Source organism: Balaenoptera musculus, chromosome 20 (genome assembly GCF_009873245.2).
Source record: "Balaenoptera musculus isolate JJ_BM4_2016_0621 chromosome 20, mBalMus1.pri.v3, whole genome shotgun sequence".
Taxonomy (NCBI): domain Eukaryota; kingdom Metazoa; phylum Chordata; class Mammalia; order Artiodactyla; family Balaenopteridae; genus Balaenoptera; species Balaenoptera musculus.
Genome location: NC_045804.1, coordinates 15,773,946 through 15,797,937, shown reverse-complemented (window position 1 = coordinate 15,797,937; position 23,992 = coordinate 15,773,946). Strand labels below are relative to the sequence as shown.

Here is a 23,992-nt window from a genome sequence, read left to right as displayed (position 1 = left end):
GTGATATTGGTCTGTAATCTTTTTTTGTAGTATCTCTGGTTTTGGTATCACGGTGATGGTGGCCTCATAGAATGAGTTTGGGAGTGTTCCTTCCTCTGCAATTTTTTGGAAGAGTTTGAGAAGGATGGGTGTTAGCTCTTCTCTAAATGTTTGATAGAATTCACCTGTGAAGCCATCTGGTCCTGGACTTTTGTTTGTTGGAAGATTTTTAATCACAGTTTCAATTTCATTACTTGTGATTGGTCTGTTCATATTTTCTATTTCTTCCTGGTTCAGTCTTGGAAGGTTATACCTTTCTAAGAATTTGTCCATTTCTTCCAGATTGTCCATTTTATTGGCACAGAGTTGCTTGTAGTAGTCTCTTAGGGTGCTTTGTATTTCTGTGGTGTCTGTTGTAACTTCTCCTTTTTCATTTGTAATTTTAATGATTTGAGTCCTCTCCCTCTTTTTCTTGATGAGTCTGGCTAATGGTTTATCAATTTTGTTTATCTTCTCAAAGAACCAGCTTTTAGTTTTATTGATCTTTGCTATTGTTTTCTTTGTTTCTATTTCATTTATTTCTGCTCGATCTTTATGATTTCTTTCCTTCTGCTAACTTTGGGTTTTGTTTGTTCTTCTTTCTCTAGTTCCTTTAGGTGTAAGGTTAGATTGTTTATTTGAGATTTTTCTTGTTTCTTGAGGTAGGCTTGTATAGCTATAAACTTCCCTCTTAGAACTGCTTTTGCTGCATCCCATAGGTTTTGGGTTGTCGTGTTTTCATTGTCATTTGTCTCTAGGTATTTTCTGATTTCCTCTTTGATTTCTTCAGTGATCTCTTGGTTATTTAGTAACGTATTGTTTAGCCTCCATGTGTTTGTGTTTTTTACGTTTTTTCCCCTGTAATTGATTTCTAATCTCATAGCATTGTGGTCAGAAAAGATGCTTGATATGATTTCAATTTTCTTAAATTTACTGAAGCTTGATTTGTGACCCAAGATGTGATCTATCCTGGAGAATGTTCCATGCACACTTGAGAAGAAAGTGTAGTCTGCTGTTTTGGGATGGAATGTCCTATAAATATCAATTAAATCTATCTGGTCTATTGTGTCATTTAAAGCTTGTGTTTCCTTGTTAATTTTTCTGTTTGGATGATCTGTCCATTGGTGTAAGTGAGGTGTTAAAGTCCCCCACTATTATTGTGTTGCTGTCGATTTCCCCTTTTACAGCTGTTAGCATTTGCCTTATGTATTGAGATGCTCCTATGTTGGGTGCATATATATTTATAATTGTTATATCTTTTTCTTGGATTGTTCCCTTGATCATTATGTAGTGTCCTTCCTTGTCTCTTGTAATAGTCTTTATTTTAAACTCTATTTTATCTGATATGAGTATTGCTACTCCAGCTTTCTTTTGATTTCCATTTGCATGGAATATCTTTTTCCATCCCCTCACTTTCAGTCTGAATGTGTCCCTAGGTCTGAGGTGGGTCTCTTGTAGACAGCATATAGATGGGTCTTGTTTTTGTATCCATTCAGCAAGCCTGTGTCTTTTGGTTGGAGCATTTAATCCATTCACGTTTAAGGTAATTATCGATATGTATGTTCCTATGACCATTTTCTTAATTGTTTTGGGTTTGTTTTTGTAGGTCCTTTTCTTCTCCTGTGTTTCCCACTTAGAGAAGTTCCTTTAGCATTTGTTGTAGAGCTGGTTTGGTGGTGCTGAATTCTCTTAGCTTTTGCTTGTCTGTAAAAGTTTTAATTTCTCCATCGAATCTGAATGAGATCCTTGCCAGGTAGAGTAATCTTGGTTGTAGGTTCTTCCCTTTCATCACTTTAAGTATATCATGCCACTCCCTTCTGGCTTGTAGAGTTTCTGCTGAGAAATCAGCTGTTAACCTTATGGGAGTTCCCTTGTATGTTATTTGTCATTTTTCCCTTGCTGCTTTCAATAATTTTTCTTTGTCTTTAATTTTTGCCAATTTGATTACTGTGTGTCTCGGCGTGTTTCTCCTTGGGTTTATCCTGTCTGGGACTCACTGCGCTTCCTGGACTTGGGTGGCTATATCCTTTCCCATGTTAGGGAAGTTTTCGACTATAATCTCTTCAAATATTTTCTCTGGTCCTTTCTCTCTCTCTTCTCCTTCTGGGACCCCTATAATGCGAATGTTGTTGCGTTTAATGTTGTCCCAGAGGTCTCTTAGGCTGTCTTCATTTCTTTTCCTTCTTTTTTCTTTATTCTGTTCCGCAGGAGTGAATTCCACCAGTCTGTCTTCCAGGTCACTTATCCGTTCTCCTGCCTCAGTTATTCTGCTATTGTTTCCTTCTAGTGTATTTTTCATTTCAGTTATTGTGTTGTTCATCTCTGTTTGTTTGTTCTTTAGTTCTTCTAGATCTTTGTTAAACATTTCTTGCATCTTCTCGATCTTTGCCTCCATTCTTCTTCTGAGGTCCTGGATCATCTTCACTATCATTATTCTGAATTCTTTCTGTGGAAGGTTGACTATCTCCACTTCATTTAGTTGTTTTTCTGGGGTTTTATCTTGTTCCTTCATCTGGTACATAGCCCTCTGCCTTTTCATCTTGTCTGTCTTTCTGTGAATGTGGTTTTTGTTCCACAGGCTGCCGGATTGTAGTTCCTCTTGCTTCTAGAGATGAAATTTTCTATACAATGGTAGAGTCAACGATATTTAGTGCCAAGATCTTAAGGTCCGTCTCACTTTTTTGCAAAAATTTCCTCCCAATTTGTTGTAGTCTTATCACTGTCCCTTCATGGTCACCAGCTGAAACCGTGCAAGTCAGATTGGGACTTGAACCAATGAGCTGGGACTTGAACCCAGCCAAAATCCAGATTGGGACTTGAACCCACAGTCCTTTAACTGAGATCACACACCTGGTCTCATGACTTAAAGAAGCTCAGGTTCTTGATGTCTCATCACAGAAAGAATTCAGTGAGAGACAAATTACTTTTTGTTTTGAATATGATGAAGAGCCTCAGAGATTAGCTAACAAGTGCTGGGACCTGAATCTTCTGGCTGTTCCCTGAACGCACCTGAGCCCCCTCTGCCCTGAGCCTGTTTAGGTCAGGCTTTGGGAGACCCCTAACGGGCAAAAGAATCAGCTAGAGCAGCTTCTGAAACTCAGAAACTGGAAACAGCAGGAACCATAGCTTATTTCACAGAAGCCACCGAGCTGTCACTTGGTGACACTGGCTTCTGGGGCAGGAGAAGTCGCAGGCTAAGTGCTGTCCTGCAGCTCCTGCGGATTCTGGGAACACCCTGGGAATGCATCTCCACCCTTTCTTGTCATCACAACGGCCTTCCTCTTTAAAAATTCAATCCCTTATGTGTTTGTGTATGTGTATGTGTGTGTGTGTGTGTGTGTACGTGTGTGTTTCCCCTAAAGGTGGTAGACTGTGCTATTCTATATTTGTGCTATTTTAATCCTTTTTCTTGTGTCTATCAAATAGGGAGAAGATTTCGTAGCTCTAGGCCTGGGAATAAACACTCGATTGGGTAGACCAGGGATATGCTCTTCATAGACCAGGCCCTGCAGACATTGCTGAATGCCTCTCTGAGGACCTGCATGGGCTCCAGCCATGACTGGAGTGCCTGCCGTTTCCAGGAGTCCGACTAGGTGCAACCAAATGTTGTGGGTGCAGTGAGATGAAACCAGAAAAAACATCTCTCTGCCCTAAGACTATGTCTTTGGTCTAGACTTCCGCATGTGCTTGACCAACAGTTTCGTCCGTTCTGACAGCCATAGACTTTTGTTTTCCTCTGGTTAAAAAAGTAGTCGATGTCCATTGTAGGAAATTTGGAAGACACAGAAGAGGATGAAGAAGAAATAAAAATCACCCAATATCCAAAACTCAGAAGACCATTGCTACTGTTCTGGAATTCAGAGGTGGGTTGCAAACTCAAGACCCCTGGGCTATTTTTATCCTGCACTTGTCTGCTGGCTCAGTGTTTGAACACTGAGTTACCTGCCTTTAGGGGGGAGCATGTCTGGTTCACCACAGGCCCCACGGCCCTTGTCATGTATTTCTCCTGCCATACCTGCCTGTTTCCTGAAGACATTTGAATTTACAACCCAGGGCTCTCTTATCTAGAAATATTGTCTTAAAAAACAAAATTGGGATATCTGGGTATATACAACTTTACGTCCCGCTTCCTTTCCCTAAATATTTTATTGTGAGCATTATCTCCTGCCGTTAATTGTGAAGAACACGATAATAATTATACTGCAAGGGTACATTATATAAAATATCATAATTTATACAACCCTTCTCCTATTGTTGGGTATATAGATTATTTTAAGTTTTTTTGCTGCCACATATTACACCAGGATAGATGTCCTTGCTCATAACTCCTTGACTATATGTCTTATTTTCTTAGAATAGATTCATAGGAGTGGAATTGCAAGCTTTCTAAAGACTTTGACACATGTTGCCAAATTCCACTTTGTACCAGGTTACCCTACAGGTAGACTATGAAAGCATCTCCCATAACTGTGTCATCAGGAATGCATGCCAAGGCCTTGGCAAGCACCTGACACGTTAGTGCCCAGGAAATGTTAGTTATTAGTTTCACTACCAGTATTGAACATTATTTGAAAAAACCATAGCCTAGCTAAGGTAGGCCAAATTTATCTCATGTAAGTTTACGTTCATCACTGAGTGAGCTTGAACTTTTTTTCCCCCCAAATTTTATTAGCCGTCTGTATTTCTTCTTCTGTGAAATTGTCTGCTGTGCCTCTTCCCCAACTTTTCTATTAGGTATTTGTGTTTTTCTTATTGATTTGTAAGAGCTTTCTATGTATTACCTCTCTGGCCCATTTGCTTCGAGTCTCTGACTGGTACAGTTCAAACATCTGGCTCCTACTCCCACTTTTGCAAACCACTTAGAATGTGAAAAAAAAGGACTAAGGAGAGACGACTGAGGGAATAATTGGGGGAAGATAAGGAGTCCTGGAATAATAGAAAATGGGGACAAAATCTCAGGATCATGGAAGATGTCTTCTGGGTGCAGGTGGCGGATTAGATGAGCCTCCTGGGTCCAGGAACGTCTGATGCATAGGGAACCTCACCTTTCAAATAACAGTCTACAGTTCACTGAGGACTGCTGGGGAGATGGCAGGAGAGAAACTAACAGGAGTTGAGTGCCCACTATAGTCAAGTCCTGGTCAGAATATTATTTCCTTTAGTTATTATAGCAATGCAGTGAGGTAGATATCATTATCCTTATTTTAAGACAAGGGAACTGTAACCCAGGCTGGCTACTTGACCACCCAAGACTCCACCGCTGGGAGGAAGAAGAGCTGGAATTAGAAGTGAGGTCTGCCCTTCCCGACCGAAGGCATTAGATCACTGGGGTCCCGTGGACATCTAGTTGCTAGAGATTCACATATGCTCTAATCGCCCCTAACTTCAAGCCATCCAAATACATGTTCTATATTTGCGTGTGTCCACCACAGTATAGATCATATTTTTAAATAAAGGCTCCTGTGTTCATCGGGTGGCGAGGAAGTGTGATGCTCGGTGGCTTCCCCAAGGGGAAGAACAGGTCCTTGGCAAGGTGAGCTGCCAAGTATCCCTTCCCTTGAATCCCAAGGGGGGTCCTTAGGACCTGTTCCTCCTTTCCTTCTGCCACCGCAGGAGAGGACAACGTGGTTAGCGGAGCAGCGTGGCTTAGGCCTTGGGATGAATGCTCAAGATTGAAAGAGGAGGTATCCGCCAACCAGGGTTTTGAAATAAAGCATATATTCGCTTCGATGTTATTTCTTACACGGTAAGATCTTGACGCCTTGGATCAGAGGGGAGAAGATTTCCGTGGGAGGTGAGTCGTCTGCCATCCACAGACCTCCCTATCCTTCCCTCCTGGGAAGTGGGCGGGAACTGTGGCCAGGTGAGACATCCCCGGGCTGCAGACTGCCTCTCCACACCCCCCCACCCCATCCCCCAACACCTCCCACCCACCACCCACATACCCTCTCCAGAATCCTAACAGCGGGCACCCACTCAAAACCATGCACAGTCTCACTTATGGAGTAATGGCAGAGAAAAGTAAAACTCCTCCCTGCCCTGCCTTTTCCCACCAGCCTCCCTTGGAGAAGGAAATTGGATCCAATAGTTTGCTTTTAAAGCCTTTTAAGTGTTTCACTGTAAGGTACAGGCTCTTCACATAAAAACCCAAGTGTCTAAAAACCACACGGAATTCACCAGGTTACAGCACAAGTCAGTCTCTCTGAGGACGGAGATGCACGAGCTGCAGGTCCTTACCTACTCCCCTGAGGGCTGGCGCCTTCCCCGGCAGCTGCAGTTTCTGTCTGCTTCTGTCCCCAGACGCTCTCGGGCTCTGCATTTCTGGGCTGACTGTCAGGTTTGGCCTCCTCTTCCTTGATAAAATCTGTGATGCCTGGGCTGCTGAAAGATGCAAAATCTTTTCAATAATTTTTACAGGAAAACATCTTCTGTAGAAAGAATGCTCAAAGGGTGGGGAAGGCTTTTAAGAGAATAGACCCAGGAGGTCAGGGAAGAGCTGGATTTGAAATCTGGTTCTATGACCTTGTAGCCATGTGGGCTTGGACAAATCACTTCTGGAAGCCTCAGTTTCCCCACCTGTGACATGGGAATAATAGTACCTACTTCACAAGGCTTTTATCACCATTAATGAGCACCCCTGACACCTGCAATGTGGAGTCTGTAGGGGGTGTTTCCTTTGGCTAAGAAGTTGCTAGCTTCCAATTCTTAGATGTTGGGATGGGCCTGTTGGTAAAACTGTCAAGAGCCTTTTACATTTGGGACACACAAGCCCTGCTCCCCACGTGTTTATCCAAGTTTGAATCACAGCCTACTTTACACCTGCATATTCATATCCTCAGGTTGTTTTTTAGCAGCTAATCTGGCCTTCCAGAAAGGTTCCAAGCATCTGGGGACCATATACCCTTTCTCTTGCCTATGTGCTACCCGCCACTGGGCTGGGATGATACACTCACAGGAAGATAGTAGCTGGAGCGCCAACTTGGATTGAGTTCCCAATATTTTTTTTTAAGGTTCACATTTTGAATTAGGTTGCTAATTAGTATGAATAATCTCAAGTTTCTTCCTCACATGTATTAAGTGTCAGTGCACGTGAGTTTAGGGAAAGAGTTTTGTTATTTTCCATGCATCTGTACAAGTTCTTGAGTTCACAGGCAGTTAAATTGTGAATATCTAGATTAAATGCTTCCAAGAGAATCTGCTGGCTCATCCCCTTTTGGACAGTTCAGAAATTTCACAAATGGCCGTAGCCAGCAGGCAACGGGGGTAAAGCTGGGAAGGGTCCCTGAGTCGTGTGCGAGAGAACAGCCTTTCTTGGCACATGAAGACAACTGAATTTATGTTCCATGGTGTAAGCTGTGGTTGGGTGAATAGTTTTCATCCAGATTCAAGAAAGGAATGAACGCTCTCCTTGGCAGCCCGTGAAACCTCGTTTTAAACAGTGATTAGGTACTACCTACTTTCCCTGACAGGCCCTGGCAGGGGAAGGCAGTGGGTTCTGTGCTCTAAGACAGAGAAGATCGTGTTCCACAGGGAACTTACTAAAAGGGGGAGCTGCCAGTGGTGTGGGTTCCAGCTTAGGGCACGTCGGTGGAGCCCAGAGAGGTTGTGGGCATGACCAGAAAGGAGAGAAGAGAATCCTCCAGGAAATGAGATGGTGTAGGGTCGTGATTAGACAGGATCTCACTGACCAAGTGTGGGGAGAGAGGAGGAGGGCGAGAGAGAGGGATCAAGGGCTTTACACTAAGGGACTGGGCACGGGGGAAAGTGGGGAGGCACTTAGCCCCAGGAGCTATGTTCCTCTGGTCCACAGCCTTCTCCCCATCACCTGAGGCCTCATTCCTGTCCAGCGCTCAGAAGTGAACAACTGCCTCCTGCCTAGCACCTGGCTGACCGGGGAGAAAGCAGCAGGGTTATTACTGAGGAGGAAACAGGGAGGATCAGGGAAGGGCCAGGCTTGGGGCACAGGCCAAGTCCAGTGCGTGTTCAGGACCTGGCTCAAAGGTCCTCGTCCCAAGGATTTTACTCTGATTCCCAGCAGGATATTCAAATTTCCTTCACAGCCCAGGCAGCAGAACTTCACACTGCCTACAGCCCCTACTACCCCCGCTCCACACCTGCACACCCTTGGGGGAGTGATCCTCCCTCCCAGAGGGGCTTTCTTCTTCAGCCTGCACTAGCTTGTGCCAGCCGGCAAGTCCCTGGAGGTCTGTTTCCAGTTTTAGGAGTCTGCTTTGGCCAGAACGTTCAGGGGTCCTTAGGGCCTTTAGCATTTAAATATTCCAAAATTGCCTCAGGTGTGTGTCTTTTCTCTCCAGCTAGACTGTAAGCTCCTTAAGGGTGAGGACCCTGTCTTAGCCAGCCTGGGTGTTGCCTCAAATTCTACTGCAGGGCAAATAATAATCGCCTAGCATGATTTGCAGGCCTTGAGAAGATGTATTCAGCTGAAACTATGGGGAAATTCCAAAAGTAGAACCATTTTTTTTTTCTTGTGCTGAACACCCAGGATGACTTAAGATAACAGGTTAGTCTGTTTTCTTGTTCAAAAAAAGTACTTTCTTCAAAGCGTCAAATCTCTTAAATGATTTCCAAAATGATTTCCATAACCCTGTCTCCTCTAATTGAGTTCTCAGCAAACTAAAGTAATAAAGCTGAAACACTAGAGGCTGTTTGACCAGGTCTGGCAGTGAAGAAAACACTGCTGGTCCTGTAAGCAGAATCCTCTGACTTTGGGCAATTTGAATCTCAGTATCTGCAACTGTAAAATGGGAATATTCCTATCTTGTAGAGTTATTGTGAAGGTTAACAATAATGTATGTAAATGCTCTAACTCAGTGTCTGGTGCTTATTAGCTGCTAAAAGTGGTAACTGCTGCTTCCACCATAAATAGTGATACTACTACTACTAATAATAATTGGGAATCTGAAGTCACTCCCCTGAGAGAACTGAATTTGACCAGAAATTTATTATTATGCAGGCTTTATAGGTTGAGAATAACTTATTCAGCAGCCTTTATTTCTGTGTTATTCTTGCTGACTCTCTTCCTTAATCCTGTTATAAAATCCAAAAGGCAAACAGCAACTTGTTTTTTATTATAATTTGTTCAACAAATACCCGTGTGCCTTTGCTATGTAATAATCCAAGGGTTCACAGAGATGAGTAAGACATTTTGGCCTAAAGATTATAATCTAATTTGGCTGCACCACTGACTTCTTCCCTGTGATACGCTTTAGGTTCAGTGGAAAGCAAACTCCTGGGAATTATTCCTTCTTCTCCATCTGCAACTGAAGTTACGAATGAGGTGACCTAAGCTGCCTAGTTTGTATGTCCATGAATTCCGGTTCCTATTCACCTTACCCGCATCCAAAGTGAACCAAACCTCAGACCTTTGGGGCCTTTCTAAGATGGTCCTCACGGTGGCATGTTACATATATTAATCTGCAGGAAGACCAAGTTATATTTACACTGAAAGGTGAAATGTAACTTCCTCTCCAGGTAGGAGGACAGACGCTTTGCCTTCCAGAGAACGGAGGGGGTTGTGTTCAGGAGTTTCATTGCCAGCCAGCCTAACATCCTGAAGTTTGTAGGTGAATTTGGGGAAGACTGTGGCTTGCTTTGGGCACCATGAAGCCCACACCTTCTAGTATCTGGGCAAAGGGATACCTCCAGTAGCAAAGAAACCAAACGGCTGTTTACATAGAAGGTGTCTGCCTCAGTTCTCTCTCTTTTTTTTAATAAGTTTATTATTTATTTATTTATTTATTTATTTATGGCTGCATTGGGTCTTCGTTGCTGCACGCGGGCTTTCTCTAGTTGCGGCAAGCGGGGGCTACTCTTCGTTGTGGTGCGTGGGCTTCTCATTGCAGTGGCTTCTCTTGCTGTGGAGCACGGGCTCTAGGTGCGTGGGCTTCAGTAGTTGTAGCACACGGACTCAGTAGTTGTGGCTCGTGGGCTCTAGAGCGCAGGCTCAGTAGTTGTGGCGCACGGGCTTAGTTGCTCCGCGGCATGTGGGATCTTCCCGGACCAGGGCTCAAACCCGTGTCCCCTGCATTGCCTGGCGGATTCTTTTTTTTTTAACATCTTTATTGGAGTATAATTGCTTTACAGTGGTGTGTTAGTTTCTGCCTTATGACGAAGTGAATCAGCTATATGTATACATATATCCCCATATCTCCTCCCTCTTACGTCTCCCTCCCACCCTCCCTATCTCACCCCGCTAGGTGGTCACAAAGCACCGAGCTGATCTCCCTGTGCTATGCGGCTGCTTCCCACTAGCTATCTATTTTACATTTGGTAGGATACATGAGTCCATACCACTCTCTCACTTCGTCCCAGCTTACCCTTCCCCCTCCCCGTGTGGCAGGCAGATTCCTAACCACTGCACCACCAGGGTAGTCCTGCCTCAGTTCTCTTGACAGTGCTGGGACACTAATTGTTGACTGAATAGTTCTTAATTTGACCAGGAAAGGGAGAAAAAGGTAGAAACCTTATATTTATACAAGACTCTGATGACTGAGAACCGAGTCCCTTTAACGGCCCACGTTAATTCCATGCACCTGACAATTGTTCCACCCCTCCCATCACCTGCCGTACACAGACACGGTTCTGGATAGACGAAGTTTGAAAAGAAAGGTGAAGAGAAAAAGACAATTCCTGAACCTTTACCGTCCCCCACACTATCTTCACTTCGATGCCCGGTGCCCAGGAGGTGCCAAGACTCTGCCTGAGATGCCTTTTGAAAAGATTTATTGCTTCTTTTAGATCGTGGGAAGAATTACAGCTTAATCGCAAGAGCTGCTGTTGCCTTGGTGTAATAGGCAGCTTTCGGTACAGTCACAAATAATAGGCCCTGTCTGTTTGCCAGTCTGAGCCTGCTGGAAATGAGTGTTGTCTCACATCCCCAGAGGAGATCTGAATTAAAGCTTAATTATGCACCATAAATATGTTTTATTTTGGGCCCCAGGAGGTGGGATTTTTGATTTGGGGAGGCGTAGGGCCTAATAAGGAGTCAGGAAAGAAGCCGTAAGCAGCGACTGAGCCCTTTAATTTGTCCCTCCTCGGTGTGGCCCTGACCCAGCAATCAGATCCAGCGTGGGCTTCCCCCAGAGGCCTGTCCCTGGTGCCACCCTCTCGGGGCCGGCTCGGCGGGTATAGTCACACCGCCAAGGCTACGATCGGACCCGGAGCAGTCTGATTGGTTTCTGGTGGTTAACCATCCAAACTGCGCCAGACGCGGGAGTGAAGAAATCAGATGGGTCTCGAGAGAGGACGGGATTTTATTGGTCGCTCACTCCTTTAAGTGCTAGAAGAAGGCCGGGTGAAGTGGCAGCAGCTGTCTTGGTCTTCCTGTTTCCCCCCCCCCGCCCCGCACGTCACGCCTCCTGCCGTGGGTCACGGCGCTGCCCTCCGGAAGCTTACCGTCCCCCCGTCCCCACTCCCTGACCCCGCTGTGCTGCGTCCTTCGCCGAGGGCGACTTACCACACGAGGTAAATTCTCCCGGGCCTTCGGGGGCCCGGCAGGCACAGCACAGGGGTCTCGGCCGGGCTGGGGCAGGAGATGGGGAAGTAGCACAGGGCCGCCGGCGACTCGGGCGCGGGGCCCGGGGAGGAGGGAAAGGAGGCCGGAGGGAGAGGCGGGGAGGAGTGCTGGGCCGCTGGGGAGGCGGGCGGCAGTGGGGGCAGCAGTAGGTGCAGAAGTCGGTACTGGGCTGCGGGACGGGGGAGAAAGCGAAGACGCAGCAGCGAGGGGAGGAGTCAACACAGAACAGGCGGCGCTCGCTGCTGTCACCTGCACAAAAGAAAAAGAGCCGTCAGGAGGCAGCCCTCACGGGGGGGGGGGGGGAGGAAGGACACTTGAAAAAGGCTGTGAATGAATCTAAACTCAAACATCGTTCTTCGGGGGCTGGGGGGTGGTGTCTCAAGGTGGCCTGGGGGCAGCCGGCGTGGCTCCTGCCCAGGAGGTACCGGGCTTGGAGCTCAGAGTCACTGAAGAGTTAACCAGGGCAATGGCATCACCATCACACCCTTCTCCAGCCGATGGTCTCCGGCGTCCCTGACAGATGCAGGAAAGTTCTTTCCCACTAAGTTCCCATGTGGAAGCTCGTGGGCCCTTCTCTCCCACAGCCGGTCTAATTAGCTATTCTGGCAGCAACATATGGTGGCCCGCGGGGTCTCACTTAGGTAGGGCTCTCTCCCCCGACCTTCCAGCTGCCCCGGGTTGGGAGGTTGTGGTCATGCCCTAATCTGGCCTTTCTGCTGCAGAGGGGAAGCTTGGGGAAAGAGAAAGAAGCAGAGAGATCCTGGTGGGCTCACGGGAAGGGAGAGAGCGCAAGCGGGGAGAAGCAGGTGGACGGGGGAGGTGTCCAAGTGAAGTTAATGATGTGTCCGCTAACCTCACACTCCATCTGCCATCCTTGCTGGACGCAGAATACGGGCACGCGATGGAGTCACGATCCAGAGAGACCCCCTCAAGCATGACAGATCTCTCAACCCTGCCACTAGCCAAGCCGGGTCACCTTGGATCAACGGCTTACCTCCTCAAAACCTGTGTTCTCTAGCCCTGCTCCTCCCAGGGTGGTCCTGAGACCAGCAGCATATGGCTGGCACCTGGCAGCTTCTTAGAAATGCAGCCTTGCTACCCACTCAAACCTACCGTGTCAGAACCCACAGTTGATGGAGGTCCCCAGGTATTTCTCAAGAACTTCTGAAGTTTGAGAAGCAAGGCTATGAGGCCCAAACCTCTGTGATGAGAATCTCCTGTAGAGCTTGTGAAAACCCAGCTTTGCAGGCCCCTTCCTTGGAGAGTCTGATGCTCTGGGTCACGACGGGACCCAGGTGTGTGTGTTTTATTAAGGACCTCCCTGGCGATTCTTATCAGAGAAGCCGGGGAAATGCTGCGGCTGAACCCAGTTCCTATGCTAAGATGCCATCGTTATAACCATCCAGTTGAAAACCATTACCTATAATGGAGGGCTCTCGGTCTTTATTTACTTGAATCCGCTGTAGGAGCTGACACTCTAACCCACTCATTTCCAAAGGCCTCCCTTGGCTCCTGGAGTGGCTCCTACTTCTCGGATCATTTCTCTGTAGTTGTCTTCTCCCTTCCTTCCTCAGATGTTTGTATTTCCCGAGGTTCCTTCCTCATCTCTCGTTACCCTGTCCACTCTCGCAGGGGAGACGTTCCTGTCGTTTCAGCCACCTCTTACTCACTCGAGGCCCTTGGCTTCCTTCTGGTGGCCAAGAGTTCTCTGCTGAGCAGCAGACCTGGGTACCCAGGTGCTTCCTGGCATCTCCTCCTGGCCCATCCTGGCTGTTCCTTCACAGACAACGGCCACAGGATGGGCCCCACCTTCTTCTTGCTTTCTCAGCCTTGCAAAGGCAACCGCCATTGGCCTAGTTTTCTGGGCCAGACCTCCAAGATCTCTCTGATTCCTCCTTTTTCCCTCTCCCCATCCCCGACGCTCACCAAGTTGTGCCAGGCTTACATCCTTAAACATCCCTCCAGCCCAGGCCCTCTCCCTCTGCTTTTGCTTCAGGTCAAGCCCTTCTCATTTCTCTCCGGGTCCACGGCAGCTTGCAGCGCGGCCTCTGTCTGCCCTCGCCCTCCCAGCCAGCCCCCTTTCATGAACACAGTCAGCTTTTTTTTTTTTTTTAAATTTAATTAATTAATTAATTAATTTGTTTATGGCTGTGTTGGGTCTTCGTTTCTGTGCGAGGGCTTTCTCCAGTTGCGGCAAGTGGGGGCCACTCTTCATCGCGGTGCACGGGCCTCTCACTATCGTGGCCTCTCTTGTTGCGGAGCACAGGCTCCAGACGCACAGGCTCAGCAATTGTGGCTCACGGGCCTAGTTGCTCCGCGGCATGTGGGATCTTCCCAGACCAGGGCTCGAACCCGCGTCCCCTGCATTGGCAGGCAGATTCTCAACCACTGCGCCACCAGGGAAGCCCCACAGTCAGCTTTTAACAATGCCGATCTGATGCTCCATCGTCTCCAGCATGACGTTCAAGGCCCTCGGTGGCCTGGTCCTTGCCTACACGTAGGGCGTCAACTTTACACTTCCTAACTTGTAGCCTGACCCTAAACCAGCGCTTCTCAAACTCAAATGTGCACACAAATCTCCCAGGGACCCTGTTAAATGCAGGTTCTGAGTCAGTAAGGCTGGGCTGGGATTCATGCATTTTTAACAAGCTCTCCCGTGATGCCTCTGCTCGTAGTCTGGGGATACTCTGAGGCCCTAGACTCTTTGTAGCTCCTCCATGTCTGTCTGTCTGTCATCTCTCTCTTCCCCCTCTTCCTTGCTCTCTCTCTCTCCCGTGCCTTCGCACCCTCAGTACCTCCTGCTGGGTGCACCTTTCTCGCCTTTGCCTTCCTCTCCGGGCCCTGGCTCAATCCCCTCCTTCAGGATTTTCACCCCGCTGGCCCCTCCCCTCACATCCTTAGAACTTACCTTGGCCGGGGCGTGTTGGTGTCCTGCCCTCCCACTAGGCTGTGAGCCCCTGGAGGGCAGGTCCTGTGTGTTTGATTTTTGTATCTCCAGTACCCATGCGGTGCCTGGCAGGTAAGCAGGCAGTAAATGAGTATCGAAGTGCTGAATGAATGGGTGATGGATGGGAAAACCCCCTGTGCCATACACTCTGAGATGGTGGGGGCAGTTGAATGTACCTATGCTAACATCCCATAGGTACTGGGGGTACAAATGGATGACTTCATTGGTAATCAAAGAGGTAAATTTTTTAATAATCAAGTTATGACCTCTCACATCTCAAACTAAAATTTCTTTTGTTGAGCTATTCTCTTATGAAGGTGCTAACCCGGGAGCAGTCTATGGTGTCGGGAGCAGGCTTCATAAATAGGGGGAGGTCTCGGGATTAACCTTTACCTAAAGCCCAATCATACCCAGGATTTCAGTCCTCCTGTCTACCTGGTGGGGTTGGTAACAACTCCATTTTACTGATGAGGAAACAGAGTTTGGAGAATTCGCCAGTTTACATTTATAGGGCTAGTATGTGGTAGACCAGGAATCTGATCCAGAACTTCAAATTCCAGGCTCTGTGATGCCCCAGGCCCCTCTGTCTTAGGAGTGTTACCGTAAATGGACTGAGAATTATGGTTCTCTCTATAAATATGGGAGCATTTGCTTATGTTGGTTGTTTTCTAACTTGGGCAGACAGCTTGGAAAGTTTTTGGATGCCAGTGGACTTGCCTGGAAACCCATCAATCTTGGCCTTTCAGAGGACATCTTCAACAGAATTTATTTGCCAGGTAAGTTATGAAGATTTGGAATTTGCCCTCAAATTTTCCTTCCAGGCTGCTCTTCAAATGAATAGTTCCCAATCCAAAAGAGACCACAGTTGTCTTAGATGTGTACATTTTAAAATCTGAGTTTACTGCTTTTTCTTAGTTTTACAGTCTCCACCATAAGCCACTATTAGTCTGACTAGGTTTTGCTACTCCCGCAAATCCGAATCTGGTAATGACTAACACTGAACTCAGTAAGGAGTGAGGAGAATTTCAGAACATTTGGCTTTGTTTTAAAGGGCAAGATTTTGGAAGCAGCCTCACCAGACACCATCCAGATCCATTTTCCTGGCACATAACTAGTAGGACTCTGCCCGGGCTCCAGGTGAGAGGAGAGGGCAGGAGAGGGCACTTACTTCCTATGAGCCTGGCACGGGGGTCAAGAGTGACTTAGGACTCCAGGTGCCAGACCCCCACAGCACAATGGCCTTTGGATGCCTCTGCGTGTCCTGGAAAGGAGAGGTGGCTCCTTTCCAAGCCAGGATGGGGCTGGGAGGGGTTTTGGGAACAGGCAGGAGTCCAGGAGCCGGTGGCCACCATAGCTCCCTGCACTCACTGGGCCTGCTGTCAGCTCTGCTTCCCCCTGATTCATACAAGTCGATGGGAGGCAGCAGATCCTGCATACGGACTGGGCCTTCGGTAAAGGTTAATCCCCACGCCTCCCTCTGCTTGAAAGAAGAATATGTAACTCGGCCAGGCTTATTTCTCACCCTGTGTCAGTGTTCACCTTGATCATGAAATAGGATTTCTGAATCAATTGCACATCAGACCCAGCTGGGTCTTGACTCACTGCCTGAGTTTTCCATGTCTTTTTGGAGGGGAAGCAAATCTCTCGCTTGGTGAATGCTTTCTGATTGTTCATCTTTTTCCATTTGGTGTTTTGCTTTGGAAATTCAGGGCATAGTAAAAGTATCTGTACCTGCGTTTGTGTCAGGAGTTTAAAAATATAACCCTGATTTTTGGTAAAGGAAAAAAGATTGGGGTGGGAGGTGGGGAGGAGGTAACGTGACGACAAAGAAAACAAAGTTTTCTGGTCCATTCTCCCTACTGAATACAGCTGCCTTGTACCCGATACCTTAAGGCTATCATGTATGAGCTATGGTGTCGGGGGCCGTTCTAATGGCTGAGCATATGTTTTATCATCGAATCCACACAGCCATCCCAGCAGGTAGGATCTGTGCTGACTCCCAGGCTCTGCCATTTTACAGATGAGGACACTGAGACACAAAGTAGTTACTTGCTCAAAGGGACAGAGCAAATGAGAAATGGGGCTCAGATGCTAATCCAAGCATTTTGACGCTAAAGCACTTGCCCAAAACTGCACGGAGAGAGATAACAAGGAGAATCACAGGCCAACTCATTTAGAAATAGTTCCATGGAATGTATGAATTAATTTAAAATGTGTGAATTCCTTCTAACAGAGTGCGAAGTACAATGAATATCTGATGCTTTCTCAGTTATAAATCTATTAGTAGAGGGCACTGATGGTTCCTCCGCTGTATTGATAAATAGCTGTTTTAGGCGTTCCAGATAATAATTCACATATAAGGATTATCATGGATTATCATTACATAGATTTGCATGTAAGTCAAGCCACATTCCCCAGCTGTATTATTTTATTCAGGAAAAGTCTGGCGTAACACAGTATGGAAGGTTAGCCTATTAGGCAGATGTTGCAAAGGGATTTCACTGTCTTAATGCTTCAGTTTTGCACAGAACTCAGGTCTGACATGGGAAGAAGTTTTGGTGACTTACTGCCAACTTTGGGTGACCCCCCCCCAAAATGCTTTAGAAAAATATTTCCCTACAGAGGTGAAGGAAAGCGGGAACCTATGAATTTACCCAGTGAATTGAATCAACGTGTCCAGATAATTCAGTTCCCCAAGCCTCTTTTTCTATAATAGCAGCGTATTTATCTGACTTTTCTGAGTTGTCACCACCACTGGACTCAACTTTGCCTGAATAGACTCAGCTTAAATTCTTGCCATGTCCCTGGTCTGTCATTTCGCTGTGCTGATGAAGGAACTCTGAGGGTGAGACTACACATGTAAAACGAATGGATCTTAACACACCAAGGCTTTGCTTTTAGCTCACATGATCAAACCAATTTGCTATAGAACTGAGTCGGCTTCTGTAGTAACTGACATCAGTCAGCAGGGCTGTTATGCTTGCTGGATGGCCAGGCCACAGTCCAGCTCATGGCTGCATGGGGCTTGGACACGGTCTAGAGCTATAATATGGTGATAAACCTGGTGCTTTTAAATTTATTTATTTTATTATTATCATTATTTTTAAGCTGGTGGGTTTTTTTAAAAAATTAATTAATTAATTAATTTATTTATTTTTGGCTGTGTTGTGTCTTCGTTTCCGTGCAAGGGCTTTCTCTAGTTGCGGCGAGCGGGGGCCACTCTTCATCGCGGCGCACGGGCCTCTCACTGTCGCGGCCTCTCTTGTTGCGGAGCACAGGCTCCAGACGCGCAGGCTCAGTAGTTGTGGCTCACGGGCCTAGTTGCTCCGCGGCATGTGGGATCTTCCCAGACCAGGGCTCGAACCTGTGTCCCCTGCATTGGCAGGCAGATTCTCAACCACTGCACCACCAGGGAAGCCCAAGCTGGTGGTTTTTAAAGGCTGTTTACTACAAGTAACATCTCTTATGTGGTGAAATAGATATCTTTCTGCCAACTTGGCTCTCTTGCCTAAACTTGGTGCTTTCTAGTCTAGTAATTCTTCGAATTTGAGGTTTTATAGAAAGTAAAGTGAATTAATTCTCCCTTTCTGTCAGTGTTGTAAGTTCCATGTGGAGTCCGCTCGGTCGGAAGAACATCTCTATTAATCAGACAAACTAAAATCATGGCGTGGGCCTAAGCTGTCCATTAGAACGATTTATCTCTACAGAGGACAAAGCACATCATGCAAACAGCTACCTAGTTTTAGCAAGAAGGCTAAAAATTATATCGAGTGACTGGAGTTGCCTTATTTAAATTTAATTTTTTCTATTAAAGACATCCTCAATTTGATACATGACAACATGGATTTTGAAATATTTGGGGAATGATCTTATCTGCCCTATTTCATTCTTAAACAGCTGAATTAAAGACCTAATTCCTACTAAAAGGCTTCAAAATGAGAAGTTGTTAATGACGATGATACTTTCCCCTGATTAAATAAGGAAAAAGAGTTGGGGCTTTGCCTGAACGGACATCATTTCAGAAGTCAATTTTTCTTTAAACTTCATTAAAGCTATAAAATGTGGGTGGTTAATCTAAGTAAGAGCTGCCATTGTCTAAAAATGCATTAAGACTTAACTGGACGGACGGGTGGTTGCACGACAGGAGCTATTTAGGATTAGAAAGTCATTGTGATTTGGGTTTAGACGAATTGCATGCTATTTACGAATTCTTCGGCAGTTAATGTGGATCGTTTCCATTCCACCGCAAGCAGAAGGCAGACCTTTCTGCCTAGTTATCCCAACTTCCACGTCAGTTCCCAGAGGAATCAAGTTAGTCCTACAGATGTTGGCTTTGATGGGGATGAGCCTGAGGGACTCTAAACTTTCAGTTGCATTTATCCCCTTTCTGGATACTATTAAGTTTCTCCTGCCTTAAGCAGAGGACCGGTCTTTGCTTCAAAGGCAGCTAAAGAGTGAATTATTTACCAAATTGCACAAAGGGGAAGATTTATCAAGCCCCCTTTTTTTTTCCCAGAGAGGACAACCCCAGAACTGGAGGACTTTATTACCCTCTTTCTCAGCAGTAAATTATGCCATTCAGATGCTTTTGAAAGCTTCCCTTCATGCTCTGGATTGAGTCATAAAATTTGATACCTGGGGCCAAATGCCTTTATCCCTCCCAGAAGGGTGAAGAAGATGAAAAGGCAGCCATTCTGGGCCAGTGCCACACAAAGCCAATGACTGGGCAGAAAATGTGGGCAGTGGAGACAGTTACTCTGCATAATTCACACCTCCTTGACCTGATGTTCTACTCCAAAATGGATTTTATCATTTGTCTAAGATCATCAGACCCTGCAAAACCTGAACTGGCCACTTGGAAAACACTAGGTGTATTCGGGACCACGAAGTTGATTGCTGTCCTTACCTCTGATGCCGGGATTTTAGATCTTGTGAATTTCAATAAACCCGCCACTCACCTGGAGAGGGTTTGCTGGGGCCCGCTTTCTCTGATTTCTTTGAGGCCATGGTACTTTTATGTTTCTGCTTGACTGATGTTTGGTCAATTGCTGGAAGTCTGGAATCACTCTTACACGCAGAACTCTTGGCAGATAATCTTGGTTCGGCTAGAGCTTCCTCCTCACCAGAACTCTACCGAAAATGAAAGGTGTCTGAGTATCTGTGGTCAATAGGCCATCTTTGCTGGGCAGAGGAAAAAGAGACAAGCCAAATGCAGCAACCCCTCAACAAAGACACTGGAGCACCCTGCCAGCTCAATGTGCCCTTTCACCAGTCAGATTTTCATGGACTGGGCGTATCAATTTAGAAATAATAGCAAAGTTAATGAGTCTATTTTGTAGAACATTATGAAAAGAATGAATTCCTGACCCTTAAGTAATTGGATGACCAATAAACAGCTCACGTTAAGAGCTACATATGAAAACAGGAGAAACCATCCGTGCATTTAAACTTCTTGCTATTTGTTATTTGAACTACTTTGGGGGTGGGTGAGGAAAAATGTTCCTTATGTTAATCATATACTTGACAATGAAAAGGAAATTTAGATAAGTGTGTTGGGACTGAATCAATGAGACCTCAGTTTAATACTCTGAATTATTGGGTGCAACATAAGACAGATTAATCTTTTTAAAAGGCCCCTACTTGTCAGTCTTCTATAAAGAAGTCAGTATAAATCTATGCACGGACAAATCCTGACTCATGCGGTATCAGAATATCTCAACACAGCCTTGCAGACGCAATAAAAATTATCCAGGCCTTCAATAGCTTTACACTTTGCCACACTTACACCCACCAAAGGAATGAGTGAAAACAACATAAACAATTAGGAGAAACTTGGTCTTGAAGGGCGATTTAAGTCCTGCCTTAAGGTCTTAGGTCCTGGTGTTAATATGATTTGCTAGGCGATGCACCCAACAAACAAAACCACAGGGTTCCCGCCCCTCCCCCCAGGGGCAGGGTCACTAAATACTCCTGCACTGCACAGTGGTCTATATTGGCAAGTCCTCTGAAAGTGTAGTCCTCTGCGGACACAGAGTGCTAAATTAACGTCCTCCACACCTCCCCAGCGGTGGCAATTTGTATTGATTTTGCTCCCCATTCTCTCTGACAGTTGTGGCATTTTCATTTTAAGCCTCCTGACTCAGGAAAATACTCTGAATAGCTTTGAGTTATTGGGTGCAACGTAAGACAAACTACACTCTCAAAAAAGTCCCTTACCTGTCAGTCTTCTACAAGGATGTCGGTACAAATCTACAGGTGGACAGATCATTATTCTCCAGGATTATAAATCATGTTTGGTCACTTAGAGCCTGGTGACAGCCTTCAAACAAATAATTATTGTTTCTCCCTGCATTTTCAGAAAACAGACCACCCTCAGATAAAGGGATGGGAGAAAGGAAAGGACATAATGAGTTGGTTGTTCTCCCTTTTCCCTTTTGATTCTGGAATTCAACAGAAATCCTTGAAAATTATTCTGAAATGTCAAAGATGAAACATGAGGTCATTTCTGAACATGAGATAGGCTTTCCATTCTCAGAGAAGGAAATGTGGGCAAATTTTAATTCTGGTGCCTAAGATGGTCATAGGGAAGAAGAACATTGGTGAATGTGTGACTGAATTTCTTCCACAAACTGCTCAACACGAACAACTTACATTAGCGAATGGACAAGCCTGCTCACACATCTGTTTATCAGCCAGTGGAAAGGCAGGAAAGATGCTCTGGGCTAAGACTACCAATATCCATGGTTACAGCATCAGGAGCAGTAATAGTGTCCACTACTGGTGGGTCCGTCCCCTTCACCCTCAGCCAGGACTAGAATTCTTTGCTTACCCCAGGCAGTGGTGAATCGGGAGGAGTTGGTGAAGAGACTCTTTATTGGGTGGGGTGTTAAGCCATGTTTATCCTTCCTTCACCCATTCATTGTACCTTGAGCTTTAATAGCACCAAAGGTGGAAGAAAACTTGGCCAATTAAACCATGCCTATTACATATGGTATCATGCACCTGCCTTCCAAGTATATCCTTCTCTGGTTCCTGGTTCCATCAACCTTACTTCCAGTTGGGAATCTTTATCTATCTATCTATCTATCTATCTATCTATCTATCTATCTATCTATCTATCTATCTATCTATCTATCTATATTTTTGGCTGCATTGGGTCTTCATTGCTATGCGTGGGCTTTTCTCTAGTTGCAGAGAGTGGGGGCTACTCTTCGTTGTGGTGCACAGGCTTCTCATCGCGGTGGCTTCTCTTGCTGCGGAGCACGGGCTCTAGGCGCATGGGCTTCAGTAGTTGTGGCACGTGGGCTCAGTAGTTGTGGCTCGCGGGCTCTAGAGCGCAGGTTCAGTAGTTGTGGCACATGGGCTTAGTTGCTCTGCGGCATGTGGGATCTTCCCGGACCAGGGCTCGAACCCGTGTCCCCTGCATTGGCAGGCGGATTCTTAACCACTGTGCCACCAGGGAAGCCCCATGTGTAGACTTTAAGTTCTCTCTTGGTAATTTGATGAGAGTCCTAATAAAGCCACATTAACTAAAAGAAGTTATTGTCAAAATTAATATTTTTCTGGAGTATTATGATTTTTATAGTCAACATTTTCCAAAGATCCCCAACTTGCTCTTTTGGCATCATCCACAATAAAGTAGAGATATGACCTTGCTAGAAATTCTCAAAAGTTCAGAGCAAGACTCACACTAGGAAAAGAAGGGACTTACATTAGGGAATTGGGCACTGAAGTAGCAACTTTGAAACATGATAATGGTTCTAGTTAGGCCTCCTGGATGATGGAGACCCAAGGATTGGCAAGTGGGGTGCATTTCTTCAGGGATGTGAGAGTGACTAGATTTTTTTTTTTTTTGAAACACAGCTTTCATTAGTATTTAATGCAGTTCTTTCTAATATTTCTGTCTTTGAGTGTATATATAATTAAACCACCACCACCATGGTTATTATATTGGAACTTCTTGGAACTATTTTATTTTTTAATTAATTTATTCTTTTTTGGCTGTGGTGGGTCTTCGTTTCTGTGCGAGGGCTTTCTCCAGTTGCGGCGAGCGGGGGCCATTCTTCATCGCGGTGCGCGGGCCTCTCACTATCGCGGCCTCTCTTGTTGGGGAGCACAGGCTCCAGACGCACAGGCTCAGTAGTTGTGGCTCACGGGCCCAGTTGCTCCATGGCATGCAGGATCTTGGAACTATTTTAGATGTAGGACACCTCATGGTTTTGGATATGTGGGAGAAAAACTTTTATTCTTATCCTGGGATGGTTTCCGTCTTGTTTTTCCCATTGATTTCTGCTCTCCATGTCACTCAGAACCTGGAGGGCTGGTCAAGTCCTGTGCTGGATCATGAGTGACAGGGCACGTTGTGGGGAGTTTGGACTGGGATTCTTGACCACAATCCTCAATCTTGACTCCTCCTACCCAGTCTCTAGCACTGGTCACCCATTACAACATTAAAAATGAAAGTAAAATCTCTTCTTTCCTGGATGTTGTACATTGCTCTGGTTTCAGGACTTAATGAAGCTCAGGTTCTTGATGTCTCATGGCAGAAAGAATTCAGTGAGAGGCAAAGTGATAGGTAAGAAGTGGATTTATTTAGAGAGAAACACAGTCCACAGACAGAGTGTGGGCCATCTCAGAAGGTGAGAAAAGGCCTAGATTTTTAAACTGGGACCTAACAATGTTGAGTCTGAAATGGCAAGGTGACAATGAGCACAGATGATCCGAAAGGCAAGGAGACAGAAGTAGTCAGGGACAGAAAAGACCAAGTCATTTTCCAGCTCTTGCCTGATGGCTCGTTTCCAAGATCTACAGAGCTGGTTCTCAACTGGTATGCCACCTCCCTCCCTCCCACAAGGTGTGCTGATGAGTTCTGATTGACGTGTACAAAACGCATTGTAGCCACGTGTCATGTGATGGAAGGCTGAGCTGAGGGAATCTTATGACATAGTGTAAAGATCGGGACATGACTTGCTCTGAATAGGAAAACAGGCAAAGAGTAGTGTCAGGCTGGTGCCAGAGAAAGACGGTGTGTTTATTACATTTGAGAGAAAACGTTCTCATGAGATCATGAAAGAGAGTGATCAAGGCTGTGAACCTCGACACGCAAACAGTGACAACATGGGAAGGGTGACCAAGGAAGTGTGGCTGCAAATGAGTATCTTCAGAGTGCTGTCCCCAAAGTCCACATTCATACTGTGCCTCAAACACAAAAAAATTGCCTTTGGGAATTAAGGGCAGCTTGTATAAATAGCATTCTGCACAGGATGGGAACCTTTATGGATTGAAGAAATATAAAGTTAGCATGTCCTCCACAGAGTGCTGTTGTATCACAAAGCTGGCTAAACATTCTCTCTTCTAGAAAAAACTAAGGGCAGCAAAGTTCTTCCCATGTTCAGGACAATTTTGAGCTTACCAGGATTGTAAACTTGCACAAAAATACAGACTGGATTAGTAATTTGGGGGCCGGGTTTGGACTCAGGTACCACTCACCT

At 45.8% G+C, this 23,992-nt stretch overlaps 1 protein-coding gene across 1 annotated transcript in view; it reads right to left on the bottom strand.

The window, feature by feature from the left end:
• Positions 1 to 23,992, bottom strand: part of MARCHF10 (membrane associated ring-CH-type finger 10) — an 83,268-nt gene that overhangs the window by 32,592 nt on the left and 26,684 nt on the right. The window contains exons 3-4 of the mRNA XM_036835510.1: positions 19,460 to 19,631; positions 6,256 to 6,399 (exon numbers count right to left, since the gene is read on the bottom strand). Of these exons, the coding sequence (XP_036691405.1) occupies positions 6,256 to 6,399; positions 19,460 to 19,631 (316 nt within the window). The remainder of the gene's footprint in view (positions 1 to 6,255; positions 6,400 to 19,459; positions 19,632 to 23,992) is intronic.